The following is a 20,867-nucleotide window of genomic DNA, read 5'->3' as shown; positions in this document are numbered from 1 at the left end:
GTGGAACAGTAACTGAGTGAGTGGATGAATACGTGAGTGGGTTGGTGAGTGAGTGAATAGGCGACTGAATATTTGGAGGAGCGAGTGAGTGAATGAGTTGTTAATAGCTGAGTGGGTGGTGGCTGAGTGAATCGTTGAGTGGATTGGTGAGTGGGTGGATGGATGAATGACTGTGTGGATGACCGAGGGAGCGAATAGCTGAGTGGGTGGATGCGTGAATGAGCGAGTGGGTGTGGGGGGGGGGGTCTCTGGGTGGGGGGGGGGGGGTCTCTGGGTGGGGGGGGGGGCTGGATCTCTGGGTGGGGGCGGGGGGGGGGGGGTCTCTGGGTGGGGGCGGTGTGCGGAGCTTAGAGGCGGTGCAGCACTGTGGGGCTGAGACTGAAGCAGCAGCAGTAGCAGCCGCAGCGACAATAGCAGTCATCAGCAACAGCAGGATCAGCAACAGCAGCTTGCAGACATCAGTTGAAGAGGCGATACGTGGAGCCAGGTATGAGCGTGGTGTGTGTGGTGTGTGTGTGTGTGGTGTGTGTGGTGTGTGTGTGTGGTGTGTGTGCGTGGTGTGTGCGCGTGGTGTGTGTGTCTGGTGTGTGTGCCTGGTGTGTGTGCCTGGTGTGTGTGCCTGGTGTGTGTGGTGTGTGTGTGTGGTGTGTGTGCGTGGTATGTGTGCGTGGTATGTGTGCGTGGTATGTGTGCGTGGTGTGTGTGCCTGGTGTGTGTGGTGTGTGGTGTGTGCGTGTCACTGTCTTCGTGCAGCGTGCTCTGCCTGTGTTGTGTTCCGTGCGTGTCGTCTGTCTGCGCGCGCGCCCGTTCATTATCCTGTCTCATGCATTGGCATGTGCGTGTGTTCCGATGTGTCGTGGTTGTGTGTACGTAGATACACGCGTGTGCTCGCGTGTTCACGTGTGTGTGCGCGTGTTCACGTGTGTAATAAACGTGCGTGTTAATGTTGCGTGCGCCTTTGTGTATTCCATCGTGTGTGTGTTTGCAATGTGTGTGTAGGGTGATTGTATTAACGGACGTGTTGATTGAGTGTAAATGTGTGTGATGTGTGTGTGCGTGTGTGTGCGCGTGTGAATGTGGCTCGTTCAATGCGTGTGTTGTGGTGTGGTTTTCCTGACCGTGCGTTCGGCGTGCGCGTTGATCGTGCCGACCTTCGTGTTGTAGGTTGCGCCCGTGGGTCGCGATGGTGTGCGTACACCATTCGTCCGTGTGTGATCATTATAATAGAATCGCGTGTTGGGGCGTCTGCCCGTGTGTCGTAGTGTAGCGGTCAGCGCGCTGCACTACGAACCCGGCGACCCGGGGTTCGATTCTCGCTCACGGCCAACACCGGTGACGATTAATCTGAACCGGTCCTGGGCCCTTCCGTAGGTCGACTCAGCCTCAAAATGAGTACCTGGTGCGATGTGCAAACATCGCCACTCGGGGAAACAAAGGCGGCCGGCCGTAGTGCTGGCCACCCACCCCCTCGTGTACCGTGCCTGCCTTCATAGGTGCTCGTTCAGAGCACTTTCCCCAGCAGTCTGTCAAGGCTACACGGGGGACCTTTGTCTATGTACGTTTCTGTGTGTCCTTGTGTGGGGAGCGGTGGCGTAGTGGTCAGCGCATTACGCATGGAACCCGGCGACCAGAGTTCGATTCCTGCCCAACATCAGTCCCGAATAATTGAACCTGAGTCTCCCCTAGACTCAGCTTTAAAGGCGTGTGCCGTAGGTGCCCGCTAACAGCACTTGCCCCAACAACCTGTAACGGCGATACGGGGCGTACGTGTGCGCGTATCCGTGTGTGTTTGCGTGTCTCCTTGTTTGTCATCATATAGAGAGCGCAATCATCATCATCACCAGCAGCAGCAGCATCATCAGTCGCATGCTGGTAATTCTAATGGCGTGTGTTTGTTAATGATTAATGGGAGGCGAGCTCGCCCGTGTTACAAGAGAACACAGGTTAGGCTCATTAATATAATCAACAACATCATTAACAAAATCATCATCATCATTAATCGCATCACCATCGTCATGATCATCAACCTCATTGGCACCATAGGCATCGTCAACATCATCGTCAACATCATCATCAACTCCATTGACATCATCGCCATCAGGAACACAGCCATCAGCAGAAGCATGATCATCAAGTGCACCGTCAACCCTGATCGTCATCATCAACTCACCAACCACATGGACACCATCCAACCTCATCAAACCTCATCAAGCCTCGAGGCTCAAGTGAGACTTGACTGGAAAGAATGAGTAGGATCATTATAATATCGTCGTAGGATTGTGGAGTGTCCACCACTGGCTTCAGTAACACCAAGGCCTTGCCCCCGTGGATGAACGTCTGGGGTTGGGGTCGAGTCGCGGTTAGTGGTTGGGCTTAGGGGGTTAGGGGTAGCGTTTAGGGGTTGTTATGGACTTGGGGTTAAAGTTGTTAGGGTTAATTTAGTTTAGGTTATGGTAATAGTTGGGTTAGGGTTATAGTTGTGGCTGGGGCTATGATTGTGTGTTAGGGTAGTGGTTGTGGTTGTGTGTTAGGGTTGTGGTTCTGGTTGTGTGTTAGGGTTGTGGTTATAGTTGTGTTAGGGTTGTGGCTATGGTTGTGTGTTAGGGTTGTGACTATGGTTGTGTGTTAGGGTTGTGACTATGGTTGTGTGTTAGGGTTGTGGTTATGGTTGTGTTAGGGTTGTGGCTATGGTTGTGTGTTAGGGTTGTGACTATGGTTGTGTGTTAGGGTTGTGGCTATGGTTGTGTGTTAGGGTTGTGGTTGTGTGTTAGGGTTGTGGTTATGGTTGTGTGCTAGGGTTGTGGTTATCGTTGTGTGTTAGGGTTGTGGTTATCGTTGTGGTTATCGTTGTGTGTTAGGGTTGTGGTTGCTCTTATAATTAGGATTGAGGTTAGGTTTGAGGTTGCGATTCGGTTTAGGATTTTGGTTGTGGTTGGGGTCAGGGTTCACTGTGGTGAGGCTGAGGGGTTTGGATGGTTGCTGTTGTGGCTCGGATTGTGGTTGTCATAGCGGGTTATGATCACGGCGGGGATTTAAGGGTTACGGGTTCTCTGCGGTTCCGCTTGGGGTGGTGGGACTGTGGTTGGGGTTGGGGTGCGCTGGGGGTCGGGTTGCCGGTGGTCTTGCCGAGTTGCTCGGTTTCCACTTTGCGCCGCCGCCGCCGCATTGCGAGCTCGGCGAAGCGACGCGACCGCTCGCAGCACGAGCGAATCACGGACACGCCGCAGCCAAGACAAAGGTGCCCTGTGTAGTCTTGACAGACTTTTTGGGGCAAGTGCTGTTGGCGAGCACCCGATGAAGGCCCGGCAAGAGTGACCTGGGTCATCAAAATTACAAAAGCAATGAAATAAAACAAGTACATCGATGAAACGAAGAGAAATCAGAGGAAAAAAAAAGAACCACGGTACAGGAGAAATATCAAATATTGTAACGAGGATACATCTCCCCGGTGGCGAAAGTCAGCTCGGACAAACGCGTCCAGCACCCGCGATTACTGTCGCGTCATTCCCAGGGGGATTGCTGCCACCGCCGTTGAGCCACCTCCGTTGAGCCACCGCCGTGGGAGCCGCGGCGGTAACGGCGAGCGGCGCTTGCACCGAGTGAGCACCGGTTCCTTCCCTCTGGCCGAGAGCGAGCAGCCACACAAGATACGGCAGTGTAGCGGTCAGTGTAGCGGTCAGTGTAGCGGTCAGCGCGCTGCAAACCTGGCGGGCCGAGTTCGATTCCCAGCCAACACCGGCTCACGGCCAACACTGGTGACAATTACCTGAGTCGATCCTGGGCTTCCTTTAGGTCGACTCGGCCTAAAATTAGTATCTGGTGCGGTGTGTGAGCATCGCCATTAGGGAGACAATGACGGCCGGGTGGGGTGCTGGCCACCCACGGCCTCGTGTGCCGTGCCGGCCTTCATAGGTGCCTGCCAACAGCACTTGTCTGTTAAGGCTATCGGGGGCATCTTTGGTCTGGTTGATGGTAGTTGGCGGTGATTATGACGATGATGATGATGATGGTGGCTGATGACGATCTCTCTCACCAGGCTCACCTCTCCCACCTCTCCCACCTCCCTCGTCACCTCTCGCAGCCGCCCCCGCCCGCCGTGCTCCTCGTCTCCCCCGGGGGGCCCGGAGCGGCCACCATGGGCGGTCTGCGGCTGCGGGGCCTCTCCCGGGGCGGCCTCCAGCTGGGCCTGGCCGCCGCCGCCCTGCTGCTCGCGCTGCGCGGCGCCGGCGCCGCCACCACCGCGGCCGTCCCGCCCGCGGGGCCCACCTCCTCCTGGCCCGGGGGGGCGACCGCGACGACGGCAACGGCCAATCAGAGCAAATCGTGCCTGGGCACCTACACGTGCTTGCCGGGCATCCTGCTGCCCGTATGGCTGCCCAACGACCCGCCGCTCCCGGACAAGGTGGCGCGCGCCCTCGTCTACTTCGTGTGCCTCATGTACATGTTCCTGGGCGTGTCGATCATCGCCGACCGCTTCATGGCCTCCATCGAGGTGATTACGTCGCAGGAGAAGGAGATCACCATCAAGAAGCCGAGCGGCGAGACCGTCACCACGACGGTGCGCGTGTGGAACGAGACGGTGTCCAACCTCACGCTGATGGCGCTGGGCTCGTCGGCGCCCGAGATCTTGCTCTCCGTCATCGAGGTGTGCGGGCACCACTTCGAGGCGGGCGACCTGGGGCCCAGCACCATCGTGGGCAGCGCGGCCTTCAACATGTTCGTCATCATCGCCATCTGCGTGTACGTGGTGCCCGACGGCGAGACGCGCCGGATAAAGCACCTGCGCGTGTTCTTCGTGACGACGGCCTGGAGCGTCTTCGCGTACATCTGGCTCTACCTCATCCTCGCCGTCTTCTCGGAGGGCATCGTCGAGGTGTGGGAGGCGCTGCTCACGTTGGCCTTTTTCCCCGTGTGCGTCGTCTTCGCCTGGGTCGCCGACCGCCGCCTGCTCTTCTACAAGTACGTGTACAAGCGCTACCGTGCCGACAAGCACCGCTGCGTCATCGTCGAGTCCGAGGGCGAGCGGCCCAAGTCGTCCTTTGAGATGGACGGCAAGGGGGCGGCCACGGCGGCCGGGGGGGGCGCGACGGCCGTGGCGCTGCAGCTCGACGGGCCCGACGTGGCCGACGAGCCCGAGGTGGGCGAGGGCCGGCGCGAGATGTTCCGAATCCTCAAGGAGCTCAAGCACAAGCACCCGGACAAGGACCTGGAGCAGCTGACCGAGATGGCCAACTACCAGCTGCTGAGTCAGCAGCAGAAGAGCCGCGCCTTCTACCGCATCCAGGCCACGCGCAAGGTGCTCGCCCCTGCCTCCTCGGCTGCTCCCGCTGGACTCCTGGCCCCAATCGCAGCGCGAATGTTTTGGTTTTGTCGGTAGCAATGGAGGAGCGGTGGACGTGACGGGAGTCTCGCGGTCAGCAGCTCTGTCCGTAGTGGCCGATGGGAGATGACGCGGTGTCGTGACGATGCCGTGGTGTCGTGACGATGCCGTGGTGTCGTGACGATGCCGTGGTGTCATGCGTAGCACCCTGAAACCGCAATCCAGAGGTCGCCGGTTCGATTACAATGGTGCAAGTTTCCCCAATCCCCCCGCTCCCCACCCCCCACGTGTTAACACCACGTGGTATACAGGAGGTCGTAGGTTCGATCCCCACCCTACCGCCTGTATATTTGGAGTTTATACTGGTAGGAACCTTCTGGTTACACCAGCCCACAGGGGATTATTGTGTCCGTCGTGCAGGGAGGGGCTGGGTGGGGAGGGAGGGGCTGGGTGGGGAGGGTGGGGAGGGGTTGGGTGGGGGGTGGGAAGAGTGGGGCTGGGTGGGGAGGGGCTGGTCACCCCGTGGTGCCCTTATAAAACTCAACGTTTAACCTACTCACGCCGTCTTGTGCCCGCCCTCACAGTCGGGCATATTTGCGGAATACACCACGCCGCCGTTGACCCTGGCCATTGACCGAGCAACCCGACGTTCCTACCAGCTCCCTCCGCAGGAATGTGTTATGTACAGGCGGTAGGGCCGCGTAGATTTTTCTCCAGGCCCTCCGGTTTTTCCCTCCACGTTTAAAATCAACACCACACGTTTAGAGTATTTTTTGCCGCTATAAATTTCTACTTCGTTGAGCTGCCATTTGTGATAGTCAGGTCGCTTTTGAAAAAAGAGCTCTACAGCTCAGTGGGGTCTTACATGGTGAAATAAAAAAAGTGTATTTTGAGTCTACATGGGGACACCACGGTTAGTCGATCGGCAGGCAGGTCGCGTGTGATGGGGTAAAGTGTGGGTACGCCCACCTCTACCAAAAGGTCGGGTCAACGTGGACGAGTAGGCCAAGCACTGTCTCCAAGTCGCGAGCATCGTTTTTTTAAACTTTCCTCATAAAAAAAACTCCCCCCCCCCCCACAAAAAGTCTTGGCTCAACGGCAGCTCCTGAATCCCCAGGGCAAGAGAGACGAGCATCTCGTACACGGGAGGTCACCCGGCTAGATTCAGGACGTGGTGTTGTAAGACCCTCCCTGTAGGAGGCAAGGTAATTCAAATTCCTATTTTAAAAAGCGATTAAATAATGCAGCTAAACAAAGGCCACTGTTCTGCACAGTAGGGACATCCGGATGTTCCTGGAGGCCTGGGGCTATAGGCTCGGGGCAACATGGGGGGGGGGGCCTTGTTAATTAGCGTGAAAACAGCCGCTGTGGGGCCCTCTCTTGTGAGGTTCTGGGTAAATAGTAGCTTCCCCCTACCCCACACCTGCCGTGATGTACCTTTGTAATCAACGTAAATCCGTATTCCTACACTGCAGGCGACGGTGATGACTAATTATACCGCTGATCATGTTGAGCGGCGTTCTGTCGCCGCCGCCAAAGCAGGCAAGCGAACAAAGATTGAAAAGTTGAGGCCCGAAGAGCCAAAGGTGCGGTGGGGGGGGGGACAGCACTCGTGGCTGGCTGGTTAACGGTCGCGGCAAGAATAGAATTTCCCCAACTGCTGCTGTGGCCCTCCGATCGCGTCACCCGCCCCCCCCCCCCCCTTGTGCCTCCAGATGACGGGCGCCGGCAACATCCTGAAGAAGCACCTGCTGGAGCAGGCTCGCCGCTCGGCCAGCATCACCGAGATCCACGTGGAGGCGGGCGACGGCGCGGGCGCCGCCTCCTCGGCGTGCCGCGTGTTCTTCGAGCCGTCCTCGTACCGCTGCCTCGAGAGCTGCGGCGCCTGCACCCTGACGGTGGTGCGGCGCGGCGGCGACCCCCGCGCCACCCTCTACGTCGACTACCGCACCGAGGACGGCTCGGCGAGCGCCGGCTCGGACTACGACCTCGCGTCCGGCACGCTCGTGTTCCGGCCCGGCGAGACGGAGAAGACGATCAGCGTGGGCATCGTCGACGACGACATCTTCGAGGAGGACGAGCAGTTCTTCGTGCGGCTCAGCAACTTGCGGGCGGCGCCCGGGGCGGGGGACGAGGAGGCGGCGGCGGCGGCGGCGACGGAGGCCGGGCAACCGGACGTGGTGGCGGTGGCGGTGGCGGGCGTCACGCCGTGCCTGGCGACGCCCGACGTGGCCAGCGTCACCATCCTGGACGACGACCACGCGGGGCTGTTCGGCTTCGAGGAGGCGGCGATGCGCGTGAGCGAGAGCGTGGGCTGCGTCGAGGTGCGCGTGGTCCGCTGCTCGGGCGCACGCGGCTCCGTGCTCGTGCCGTTCGCGACGGTCGAGGGGCGGGCGAAGGGCGGAGGGGAGGACTACGAGGACGTCAGCGGGGAGCTGCTCTTCAAGAACGAGGAGAGCGTGTGAGTAGATCGAGCGAGCGCGCGCATCCACCGACATCGTCGCCACCCTAAACAAAGTCGTCGTCGCTTTGATCGATGTCGTCGTCAGCATCACCGCCACAGCCACGAACGTCAGCGTCATCAGTGTTATCATCAGCAACACCGCCGCCACCATTCATCATCGCTATGATCAATGCTATCATCTCCTCAGCACCGTCTCCTCAGTCGCCCCTTTGGGTGGAGTTTCCTTCCACCAGCACCGTGATCATCAATGGTATCATCGGCATTATCACCATCGCCACCACAACGATCATCAAGCAGTCGTTACCATTGTCATCGTCGCCATTGTGACGTCGTAACTAATGCCACACGCGTGACTCGTGGACCCACGTGGTCACGGGTGTCCAGTGAAAGCGCCGTCGTCATGAGAGACAGACGCTGCTGATTTGAGAGTCGTGGGTGCCCATGGTGTGTGCATGTCACGTGTTTTGTGAGTGTATGGGGAGCGGTGGCACAGTGGTTAGCACACTGTTCCACTAACCCGCCACTCCAGTTTCATTTCTGCTCACACCCAACATCGGTGTCAAACATCTGAACTGGCCCTGGGCCTCTCCTAGGTTGACTCGGCCTCAACTGAGTACCTGGTGTTATGTGTAAACATCAGCATTGGGGAGACAAAGTCGGCTGGGTGTGATTCTGGTGCGCCGTACTAGTTTGCATAGGCGCTCGCGAACGGCACTTGCCCTGCGTATCGTTCCTTCTCAGGCAGTGTTATTGATTCATGTGATTTATTTAGCGATGTGCCATACGTAGGCTAGACATGGCATGTTTGTGTTTGTTCACGCGTGACGGGTGGTGTGTACTCGGTGCCTGATGAGTTTGTGATGTGTGTGTGTGATGTATGCATGTTATACCAGTACCGGTGATGTCGGTACAGGTGATGTGTGATGTCTGCATATTTGATGCATGTGATGTGTGTAAGTTTACGTTTGTGTGCTGTTTTTCTGGGCCAAGTGAATAGACCCGAGCGGTGATTTATGGCCAGAGTTTTGACATTGCGTAGAGGTTACTTGCGATATATTTATATATAACACACAGCCAGAGTAAATTGCCGCTGCTGTTGCAGCAGCGGTAATACATGGGGTAATTAAAGGAAACATAATCACATTTCCTTTTGCCGTGAGTGGGCGTGTGTTAAATTGCGTGCTGGCTTGTGCGCGATATTGAGTGTGTTGGGAGTTACGATGCCACGTGTGAGTCTTGGTGGTGTTGGCCGTGAAGCTTGTGTTGGTGCGTGCGTGGACGATCAGCGTGTGGAGCGGTGGTGCAGCGGTTCACGCACCGCGTTACAAACCTGACAACCCCCCCGATTCCCGCTCAAGGCCAACACCGGTGACGATTATCTGAACCGGTCTTGGGGCCTCCCCTAGGTCGACTCAGCTTCAAATATGTACCTGGTGCGGTGTGTACACCGCCACTGGGGAGACGGAGGCGGCCGGGCGTGGTGCTGGCCACACACCCCATCGCACACCATTCCAGTCTTAATCACTCATGGCACTTTCCCCAACACCCCCTGCGACCAGGCGGAGAGGGTTTGCCGTTGTTTCATTACATTCGCACGCCATCCACGTGTGCGCTGTGCAGGTGTATCGCGTGTGCACGATAGATTATAACTGTGGGTCTACAATAGTATGATGTGTATTATAATGGTGTACAGGATTATGATGGGTGCAGGTGTGTGTAGTGATGGGTGTGTACAATAGGCAGGTGTGTGTAGTGATGGGTGTGTACAATAGGTAGGTGTGCGTAGTGATGGGTGTACAATAGGCAGGTGTGTGTAGTGATGGGTGTACAATAGGTAGGTGTGCGTAGTGATGGGTGTACAATAGGCAGGTGTGTGGAGTGATGGGTGTACAAGAGGCAGGTGTGTGTAGTGATGGGTCTACAATAGGCAGGTGTGTGTAGTGATGGGTGTGTACAATAGGCAGGTGTGTGTAGTGATGGGTGAACAATAGGTAGGTGTGTGTAGTGATGGGTCTACAATAGGCAGGTGTGTGTAGTGATGGGTGTACAATAGGTAGGTGTGTGTAGTGACGGGTCTACAATATGCAGGTGTGTGTAGTGATGGGTGTACAATAGGTAGGTGTGTGTAGTGATGGGTGAACTATAGGTAGGTGTGTGTAGTGATGGGTCTACAATAGGCAGGTGTGTGTAGTGATGGGTGTGTACAATAGGCAGATGTGTGTAGTGATGGGTCTACAATAGGCAGGTGTGTGTAGTGATGGGTGTACAATAGGTAGGTGTGTGTAGTGATGGGTGAACTATAGGTAGGTGTGTGTAGTGATGGGTCTACAATAGGCAGTTGTGTGTAGTGATGGGTGTGTACAATAGACAGGTGTGTGTAGTGATGGGTGTACAATAGGTAGGTGTGTGTAGTGATGGGTGTACAATAGGTAGGTGTGTGTAGTGATGGGTGAACTATAGGTAGGTGTGTGTAGTGATGGGTCTACAATAGGCAGGTGTGTGGTGATGTGTGTACAATAGGCAGGTGTGCATAGTGATGGGTGTACAATAGGCAGGTGTGTGTAGTGATGTGTGTACAATAGGCAGGTGTGTGTAGTGATGGGTGTACAATAGGTAGGTGTGTGTAGTGATGGGTGAACTATAGGTAGGTGTGTGTAGTGATGGGTCTACAATAGGCAGGTGTGTGTAGTGATGTGTGTACAATAGGCAGGTGTGCATAGTGATGGGTGTACAATAGGCAGGTGTGTGTAGTGATGGGTGTGTACAATAGGCAGGTGTGTGTAGTGATGGGTGTACAATAGGCAGGTGTGCATAGTGATGGGTGTGTACAATAGGCAGGTGTGTGTAGTGATGGGTGTACAATAGGTAGGTGTGTGTAGTGATGGGTGTGTACAATAGGCAGGTGTGTATAGTGATGGGTGAACAATAGACAGGTGTGTGTAGTGATGGGTGTGTACAATAGGCAGGTGTGTGTAGTGATGGGTGAACAATAGACAGGTGTGTGTAGTGATGGATGTGTACAATAGGTAGGTGTGTGTAGTGATGGGTGTACTATAGGCAGGTGTGTGTAGTGATGGGTGTACTATAGGCAGGTGTGTGTAGTGATGGGTGTGTACAATAGGCAGGTGTGTGTAGTGATGGGTGTGTACAATAGGCAGGTGTGTGTAGTGATGGGTGTGTACAATAGGCAGGTGTGTGTAGTGATGGGTGTGTACAATAGGTAGGTGTGTGTAGTGATGGGTGTGTACAATAGGCAGGTGTGTGTAGTGATGGGTGTGTACAATAGGCAGGTGGGTGTAGTGATGGGTGTACTATAGGCAGGTGTGTGTAGTGATGGGTGTACAATAGGCAGGTGTGCATAGTGATGGGTGTGTACAATAGGCAGGTGTGTGTAGTGATGGGTGTACTATAGGCAGGTCAGCGCTGTCAGAGCTCGGGGTTTCCGCACTTCTCCCCTCATTCAGACGCCACTCGGAGTGCGATGGGAGAGTCTGGCAGCGTGTGTTGTCTCTGTGTGTGTCTCTGTGTGTGTGTCTGTCTGTGTCGGACGTGGTGTTGGCCACCCATCCCCTCGTGTGCCGTGCTAGCCTTCATAGGTGCTCGATAACAGCACTTGCCCCTACAGTATGTTAAGGCTATACGGGGGATATTTGTCTTTGTGTTCTCTGTGTGTGGGGAGCGGTAGTGTAGTGGTTAGTGCGCTGCGGTACGAACCCGGCGATCCGAGTTCGATTCCCGCTCGCGGTCAACACCAGTGACGATTCTCTGAATCGATCATGGGCCTCCCCTAGGTCGACTCAGCCTAAAATGAGTAGCTGACGCGCTGTGTAAAACATCGCCACTGGGGAGACAAAGGCGGGCGTGGTGCTGTGATGTGTGCCGTGTCGTTTGCGAACAGCACTTGCCCTAAAACTATGTTGGAAGCTATGGGGGGGATCTTTGTCTTTGTGGAGAGCGGGTGGAGCAGGCAGCTTGGCTCGCTCACCACCACTCGGAGTGGTGGTTGTTATTATTTATGGCCCCGTGAAATGGCCACGCAGTTGATTGCGGAGCACGGAGACAGAGGGACAGTGGTGATTACACCTCATAGTAAACTTAACGGCAATATAATATACAAAACCAAATAGTCAACAGTTTTAAGCCCGTGTCAATCCACTGCTGGGCGAAGTATTCCCCGTGCCGTGTCGGTCATGAGGGTTGATTGACCATACTTCACCACGCTGGACCAGTGTGTGTTGAGACCCCAGGATGTTAACCGTGGTCGGGATTCGAACTCAGGTTTCCATGTTCATCGTTCAGTGCGCTAACCAGTGCGCCACCGCTCCACTCCCTCGCGACTTGTGCACGTAACGACTAATAATTAATTTTGGGAATCGTGCAAATGGGATGCTCATGATGTTACGTGCACGGCACGTACTCGATGCTTGCAAGCAGCGCGAGAGAGTGGAGCGGTGGCGCACTGGTTAGCGCACTGAGCCACGAACATGAACTGCGCACGGAGCTGGACCAAAGTGAGACGAAATGTTGCACCGAGCGGCGACAGCTCACGAGCACGGCCGTCGTGAGCACAAGCGGGCGGCGCTGGACGTCGTGGACACGGCCGCCGCATCGCCACCGCCACCGCCACCCCAACGCTCATTGCGCACCCAGAGAGAGAGGGGAGGTTGGGGCCGCGGTGACGGCAGTGGCGAGCGCCACCCGAGTTTCGATTCCCGACCACGGCTAACATCAGTTGCTCGGAGTGATACCGAAACGCCGGTTGTGGACTTCCACCCACCCACCCGCCACCTCCTTCCCCCGCATCACTTCACCAACTCGCGTCGACCGGCGTGGTGAGGTTTGGCGATACCGATTCCCGAGGGAACCAGAACCTACGGAGCCTCTCGTCGTGGCGGTGGTGGGCGGCTAAAACTGCGAATCCTCGTCTGCGCAGAAAAAGGACTTCAAAGTTCACACTCGGGCACTCTGTGATGGCATCGCTAGAATCAGAATATTATGCGGAAGGAATCCGATGAGCTGAGAAGCTTTTTTTTCACAGATGTCCAGTCGGGGCGGGTCAGAATGTTTAAACGACAGCGCAAAAACTTGATAGCAGTGCTAGGTATAGAAAAGATAAACAAATCACTTGAGAAAATATATAAAACTAAAACTAAACCATTTTTATTTATCTTACCAGGTATAACCCACCGAGTTATTAACTTGTTTTTCAGAAGCGACCTGGCCACAAATGACAGCTCAACAAAGTGGCTTATCGTGTGGAAATGTACAGCAGCAAAATAATCTGAATAGTCTGCGGGCAAATGTTGTGGTTGGCGTTTGTGAAGTATCACAACGCGGCTGCGTTGAACCGCGTGGGCAGCTCCACCGCTCTCCAGACTTTTCCGAGTCGAGGCGACAAACTCGAAAGCGGCCCCAGGTGCCCGCCGCTGCGGAGACGGAACGCTCGGCTGGCAGCAACGGTCAGGGCCGGCGCCGTGAGTTGGAGGAGGACACTTGAGCGCCAAGCCACCAAATGCGCCCCTGTGGCACCACACAAGTCCCACGTTCCTCCCTCGCGGAGAATCAGTGTCACGGTGGCACCGCCACCCCCCCCCCCACACACACACAACAGCTCCACTGGCCACCCCCTGCCCCCGAAACGAGAGGAGCTGGGAACTCGGTGGCGGGCCCAGAGATAAGTTTCAGCCAGGACGGTCCGGAACGCTGTTCCCCTGAAGTGTTTTTGTTCACGCCATATCTCACCTTGTTTTTAGGCCTCGTATAATTTGTATAACCCCCTCTTCATGGGATTATTGGGATATACGAGGTACGATAATAGGGGATGATTACGGATAGGAGTGGCGGCTTTTCGTCGATAATCCTAACTCCAAGCCGGCCTAGTGGCGTGCCGAAAAAATACTCAGCGAGAAATTAAGCCCCGTGCCGGCCCAAAGGCTGATGGATTATAACGTAGTTTTATTTTATGTATTTTTATTGTTGCGTGCTATCCAGACAAAAACGTTAAGGTGCTGAGTTGGCAGTGGTGTGTGTTTGTATGGACGGTGTCTCAATGTGACCGCGTCTCACGATGCTGAACTAAAACAGCAAAAACATCTCATTGAAAAGCGCACATTACAACACGCACACACACACATTAATCTCTCCAGAAGAAGGGCCATGGCTCACAACGTTAGCTTACTGTATCCCAGTAAACATGCAACGTTGGTCCAACTTTGGCACGTGGTTGGAACCGTTGGAGCAACGTCAGCCCAACGTTGACCCCACGTTGAACCAAAGTTATGTTATTAATTTGTCTGTTGCAAGGCAATGTTGGCACGAGTCCCCGAAGAGACCGCCCATCGTGGAGATGGAGCGATACAAACAGCTCGTGTGCCAGGAGCAAGACGGACTGATGCATCGCAGGAGTGCGATGGCTTTAGGAGGCTTTTATCCAGCAGTGGATGGATCATAACCCGCCAATGATGGCGATAATGGATGTAAAAGTTGTAGATTTGCTCTCCAACACACCGGTGTGCTGTACTAGTAACACCAACCTGACGAATTGGCCGTGTCGGGCGGTGGCGAGTTTAACGACACATTTATATTTACACGATCTAACCCATAAAAAACAACCCTCTAATTCACGGATGTGCAGTAGACACGGGCGCGTCACGCGCGCGTCTCGTTCGACAGCGGTGAGAGCCGGGATCTGTGTCGACGGGTCGCCTCGTGCGCCGTGGCTGACGATGCCGACGAAGGCAATCGTTGACGACGCACGTGCCTGGGACGTTCATTTAACCCTGTGCCAAGGTGCAAACGGTCTGTTTACCCTTCACATTGACGGAGTCTTCTTCGGACTCGCGTGCCACAAGCCACGGGACGCGCACAGTCTTGCATGGGACTGTTGCTACAAGATAGCGGCCGTGGTGTATTTTGGATTTTGTCTTCGTGTGAAGTCTTGCTGGGATGTGAGCCGCAGCTGGCTCCGTCTCTTCCTCGCCCCTCTGCCATCACCCACTCTACCCTTGCGCCGTCAGTTGCCGAGATAAAGGCCCCGTGCCTTGCTATTTCATTTGTTATCGTATATTTTATATCGACTCTGTGGAGATTGCGCGGTGGGGGGAGGAAGGGTGCGATGCTCTGCGGCGGTGTGGAGCTTCGGCCCCGTAGTGAAGCTTTTGGGTTTCTCCGTTTCTCCGTCTCTGTATTTTTTCGATATTTTTTGTATTATTATATTTCTCTGAGTTAGACGTCAGAGCTGTCAAGAGACCGAGCGAAAAATATCCAACATCTCTCCCCTCCTCCCGCGCCCCCCCCCCCCGCTGTGAGAATATCAAGCGTGCAATTTTCTCCGTCATTAATCATCGCCGTTGTCATCGTTGTCGCCATCGTCGTAATCATCATCATTGTCACCGTCATCACCTTCATTACCATTATCAACAACTTCCATCACCATCATCACCACTATTAGCATCACAATCATCATTCCGAGTCTGTTTCTGATTAATAGCCAGAGATTTGATTATCTCTGGTGCACATATACAACACTGGCTACAATTTAAGTATTTTTTCAATTTTTTTCGTCTCCCTGCATGTGTTGCCCGGTTTTGTTTGTGCCTTTCCCCGAAAATGTAGCAATCACAGTTAATTTTCATACAATTTGCCGGAATTTCAAACTCCATGTGCTGGGACGTGTCGGCCTTAATAGACGTTCACTGATAGATCTTGCCATAAATCATCGATGAGAGCGAACTGTGGATCTTTATTGTTGTACCACAAAGTCATGATTTGAAGACCTTTGTGGGCAGCTTCTTTCCGGTGTGCGTTCGCGTGCGTGCCCAGGTATCGGTCATCTCAGTCAGTCAACCCATGGCGCCTGAGTCTGTCCCGTGAACTACTGTCAGCGAGCCTCCCGCACTTCAGGAGGCCTCAAGGTGCACTTTGCCCGGCACAGGCGGCTGTCGTTGTGTGCGGTGTGGGGAGTGGTGGCGCAGTGATTCGTTGGCGCGGTGCGGTGCGCCGTGCCCACCCACACCGAGGTGGTTTCACGAGCCGCGGCCCTCCGGTTCTGACGAGCAGCCCTTGTGACTGGCCGCAAGGCGTTTCCGCGGTGGATCGGAGAACCGGCCCCGGGATGGCCGCGTCTCCGCCACCGTCCGGTGAACGTGTCGCAGAATTGGGGGCTCTCGCCTCGCGCCAGCTGTGCGGAGAAATGTCGCGCTGCGGCGTTTCTGCGATGGCGACGATCTGTCATCTTGACCGGGCTGATTAGTTTCTGCTCGATCAAGCGCATTAGGCGCACGTGAAACCCCGACGCCTCCCGTCGTGAACGCACCTCGGCACCTCGGCGCTGCGTGAAGCGAGCGCGCGCGAGCAATAGGATGCCCGTTAACGAGAAGAACAAGTTGATTATCATTTTTTGGAATGTCACCGGGAGGAAAGAAAGATGCTTGATGCTTCGGGTGACTGGCCCGCTGCAGGAAAATATTTGAAGCTCGCAGGGAGAGTCCCAACTGTGCCGGAGAGCGTGCGGTCTGTGATTGTCGGCTTTGATGCGCCAGAGTTTGGGCGCATGATGCACCCTGCCGCATCGCAGATGGGGCCGTCAGTGGCGCAGTCTGCGTCTTCGTACATCGATGCATCCGCGTGTACGAGTACTGGCAACACGCCACTCGCCGCTCTTTTGACAATTTCCAAGACTTGGTAATCGGCCTTGGCCATCCCGCTGCCGATCTCCGTGCGTCTGACCCGGACGAGAATCGCCCTGCTCTGCGGGTGCTCAACCTGCCCTCGATTGTGATGCCCTGACTTGCTTCTGGCGTTTCCCGCTTTCTGCCCGTGGTTTTTTTTTTATCGGCGACCCCCTGGCACCCTTCACGCGCGACTGCCAATTTGTTTCTTGGTTCAGTGCCACGAGTCCCCCGCTACGCCTCGATGTGCTGGGGGAACTCACCGAGTGCTGGCCGCCAGATGGAGGAGGAGCTTGATAAGCTGCTTCCCGACGAAGCGGGCCTCCCAGAGGTGGACAGATGTTGCAGCCTCGTGCAGCGGCGGTGTTAAGAATTAATCCCTCTGTGAGCCCACGCCACGCCGGATGAACAGTGGCTTGGCGGTGATAATAGCCTCCCCCCACGCCGTGCCGGTCATTGACCGTATTTCTCCACGCTGCTCAGTGTGGGTTGGGGTAAGTGACACCCGAATTTGATTTTGAAATAAATTCTCCACCGTCCGTCGCCACGGAAAATGCGTCCACGGCACACCACATCCAGTATACATCTATGGTTACGAGTCACGTGCCAGCTACTCCAGTCCACAAGTGAACCAGCAAAACATATATTCGATGAGAAACGAATCCCTGGTACTGTAATGCCCAGGGACTGAGTTTAGGCATCACCCACCACTGATGTTTGCCATGGCCTAGAATCAAACCCAGTCGGTAGAGTTCACCGTCCCCTCTCAAACCTCACCACCACCGCTCCCGTCGCTCACCGATGCCGGCACCTCAGCGTGGTCACGGTGAGGAGGGGGTGGGGGGCGGGGGTGGGGTAAGCGCCACCGTTTGGCACCGCGGACGTCGCTTTATCTATCCCCCAGAGATGTGGCCCAGCGATCACGCTGGCGGGGGAGACCCGCGGGGCCTTCGTTACGGGAAGGAGAAATTGTTTGCATTTGTCCCCAGGGAATGTCTCCCCTTTCTCTCCGTGGGCGAAAGCGGCGTGGGCTGCGATGACAACAACAACATCGCACGGGACGCGGCTCGCGGGCGGTGGTTTTAATTGCGCCCCGGGAGGAAGGCGCCACGTGCTCCCTGCGCGCGCGTGGGGGGTTATTGCGAATCGCGATAGACGACGACGATGACGACGACGATGATGACGACGATGCTGATGACGACGATGATGATGACGACTATCCTCATGACGACGACGATGATGACGACTATCCTCATGACGACGACGATGACGACGACGATGCTGATGACGACGATGATGATGACGACTATCCTCATGACGACGACGATGATGACGACGACGATGACGACTATCCTCATGACGACGACGATGATGACGACGACGATGACGACTATCCTCATGACGACGACGATGATGACGACGACGATGACGACTATCCTCATGACGACGATGCTCATGACGATGATGACGACGATGATGATGACGACTATCCTCATGACGACGACGATGATGACGACGACGATGACGACTATCCTCATGACGACGACGATGATGACGACGACGATGACGACTATCCTCATGACGACGATGCTCATGACGATGATGACGACGATGATGATGACGACTATCCTCATGACGACGACGATGATGATGACGACTATCCTCATGACGACGACGATGATGACGACGACGATGACGACTATCCTCATGACGACGATGCTCATGACGATGATGACGACGGTGATGATGACGATGATGACGACGGTGATGATGACGACGGTGATGATGACGATGAACAGTGACGACGACGACGATAACCGGTGACGCATCGGCGTCTCCTCCCTCGAATCGGTCACAACTATTAATCTACCTGCTGGGAAATCGGAGCGTGCGAGGAGCAGCCAAGACATCTCAGCACGAAACCCTGCGTCCCCCCCCCCCCGGGCGTCTCCCCCCCCCCCCCCGTTCATCGTAACGAAGGCGCCGAACGACAGCGCTTAGCTTCAGTCGGAAGTGTCCGGGACGCCGTTCTCCACAAAGTTTTTTTCCGGCACGCCACATCCATCTCGCCTGAGCGTGTCCTCCTGTGTGTACAGCAAATGTCAAACATGCTCATAGGGTCATATAGAACAATACGGAGCAATAATATCGCGTTGTGGTGGATAGGCGTGGGGGGGGGTCAGACATTTGTGACGATGTGTGACGAGGGGGGGAGGGTTGATAAATGTAACGTCACATCAAAATGTGCAACTTTTAATAAATATAGACAACGCGTTCTACTTAATTAAATATACTTTTTAATAAATGTGTTCTCCTACAACATCAGAGTGCAGCGCCACATTAAATACGTACTACAATGACAATAGTTTAAAGCGATTTGAAGCATGTTTAATTTTCAAAATGGAAATATGGTTTTGGGAGGGGGGCAGAGCTTTGTGACGTCATATTTGAGAGGGGGTCTGACTTTTTGTGACGCCGTGTGACGAGGGGGGGGGGGGGGTCAAAAATCGTCCAAAATCGCGTGACGTCATTTATGGACGGCCCCGTAGCGTGCGCTCTAGTGGAAGTGCCTTACTCTCATAATCGCGACTGGAGCCGCACCTGGCGGCGTTCCACAAAGCATCGAGTGAGGAAACGAGGCCCAGCGTAACGACGCATCGCTTAATCGATTAAAATCGATTCTCAAGCTCACGAGACACACGCCGAATAATCGGGGAGTGATAAGCGATTACGCACGACGACAAAAAACGCGTTCGATAAGCGACCATTACATTCAGGACAACGGAGCGAACAGAGCTATAGGAACGAGGCAAAACAATCGATGAACGATGTAAACGGCCGGGGGGAGGGGGGGGGTAACGGAAATATCTCGAAGGAAAAAAAAACGTTTGATATTGAATCGCCACGTGGAACCGCGACGATGTAAACCATCGCTGAAGGGGGGCGACATTCCTCCTCCCGCTCCTCGTCGCCGTAGCTGCCGCTGTGCGGAGTGAAGGGAGGAGGCGAGAGGGGTGGAGGTGCGGCGGCTCGGGTGGACGCGCGCTCGACCCTCTCGCGTTGAAAACCCCTCAGCAAAAGGCCCCTCGGCTTGGTGGACACAGGGAGGGAGGGGGGAGTCAGAGATTCCTAAGAGGCGTCGCGATGGACGGGCGGAGGCGGACATTTCTGATGCTCGGCTGTGCCGTGGAGGTTGATGAGCGAGGTGGATGAGTGCTGAAGGTCGATCGGAGGTCAGATGGGCGATGGAGGGGCGGCAGCTTTGCTGCTAGGTAAAGGTGGGACGGGAGGTTGATGGGTGATGGAAGTTAATTTGTGCTTGATGAGAGGTGGAAATTGCTGGGAAGCAGACGGGACGTGACTGGAGGTCGAGGGAGATGAAGGTTGCCGAGCGATGGAGGTTGCCGAGCGATGGAGGTTGCCGGGGAGTGAGGGCCCTCTCCTCCATCATCTCCACGTCAGAAGTCTCCCCGTGCGTGGAGACGCCGCGTGGGCGAGCGTGGCTGCCATATAGTCTTGCGTTGCGCCCCCCTCTAGACACACGCGGACGCTCCGGCAGATGTGGGCTACAGGAACCCATTAGACAGTCCCGTCTCATTACCCATCAGCCGGCGAGCCAGCCTCGCACGCAAGCACGCAGCCATGCAATATTAAACGTGCCCCCGATAAATTAGCCATGAGCTTCCCCCGCTCGGTGCCACGTCCGTGGGGTCGCAAGCAGCAGCAGCGGCGGCGGCGGTTGCTGCTGCTGCTGCTCCTGCTGCTGCTACCGCAGCAGACGAGTTGCGTCCGTGCAGGTGAAGCTCGCGGAGCCGTGAGAGAACCAACGTGACCGGGTGCCGATCAGTTTGTCGTCGTCGTCGTTGTTGCTGCTTTCCGCCACCGCGATTCACGCGCCGATGACCATGAGGCGACCGGGGCCACCGTGTGCCCTCGCCCATGGCCGTCGAGCCAGAAGACACAAAGCTGCTGCCGCCGTCGCTTTCTGGTCGAGTGACGCTTCGTGCGCCGTGTGGGTCCGTGCGGTAGCGATGGCACGGTGACCCCAACCACCCGAACCACCCGAACCGCCCCAGATTGGCGATGTTGCCCGTGGCGCCGCGTTCTTGCGTGCGGCCGCTGTCGATTGCGCCGTCCACACGGCTTCACGTCTCACTCGAGGCTTCTCCGGAACGCCGCGAGGCTTGGCTAGGGATCGACGGCGTAAGGCACTACCACAAGATTGCAAGCAGGGTTGCGATTTCCGCATGGAAAATGCGGAAGGAGGGTTCAAATTTTCCCGCATTTTTGCTAAAGTCAACCGCAAACGGTGGAAAGACTACTCCTATGACCGCGCGCTTTTAACAACACGTTAATGCGTTCTATTGGAAAGGATACATCATGTACATGTGTTCGTAATCACGGCTCCGCATTT

General features: G+C 55.6%; 1 protein-coding gene across 4 annotated transcripts in view; it reads left to right on the top strand.

Moving 5' to 3' along the window:
* Window positions 1-359: 359 nt before the first annotated feature.
* LOC133342276 (sodium/calcium exchanger 3-like) overlaps window positions 360-20,867 on the top strand; it is a 61,126-nt gene continuing 40,618 nt past the window's right edge. For all 4 annotated transcript variants that reach the window (XM_061551337.1, XM_061551336.1, XM_061551335.1 and 1 more), the window contains exons 1-3: window positions 360-487; window positions 4,037-5,296; window positions 7,036-7,781. In XM_061551337.1, coding sequence (XP_061407321.1) covers window positions 4,136-5,296; window positions 7,036-7,781 — 1,907 coding nt within the window. In that variant the 5' untranslated portion in view covers window positions 360-487; window positions 4,037-4,135. The remainder of the gene's footprint in view (window positions 488-4,036; window positions 5,297-7,035; window positions 7,782-20,867) is intronic.

Source organism: Lethenteron reissneri, chromosome 14 (genome assembly GCF_015708825.2).
Source record: "Lethenteron reissneri isolate LAM-NWPU_2019-01 chromosome 14, ASM1570882v1, whole genome shotgun sequence".
In the NCBI taxonomy this organism is placed as follows: domain Eukaryota; kingdom Metazoa; phylum Chordata; class Hyperoartia; order Petromyzontiformes; family Petromyzontidae; genus Lethenteron; species Lethenteron reissneri.
This window is presented reverse-complemented; position numbering and strand designations above follow the sequence as displayed.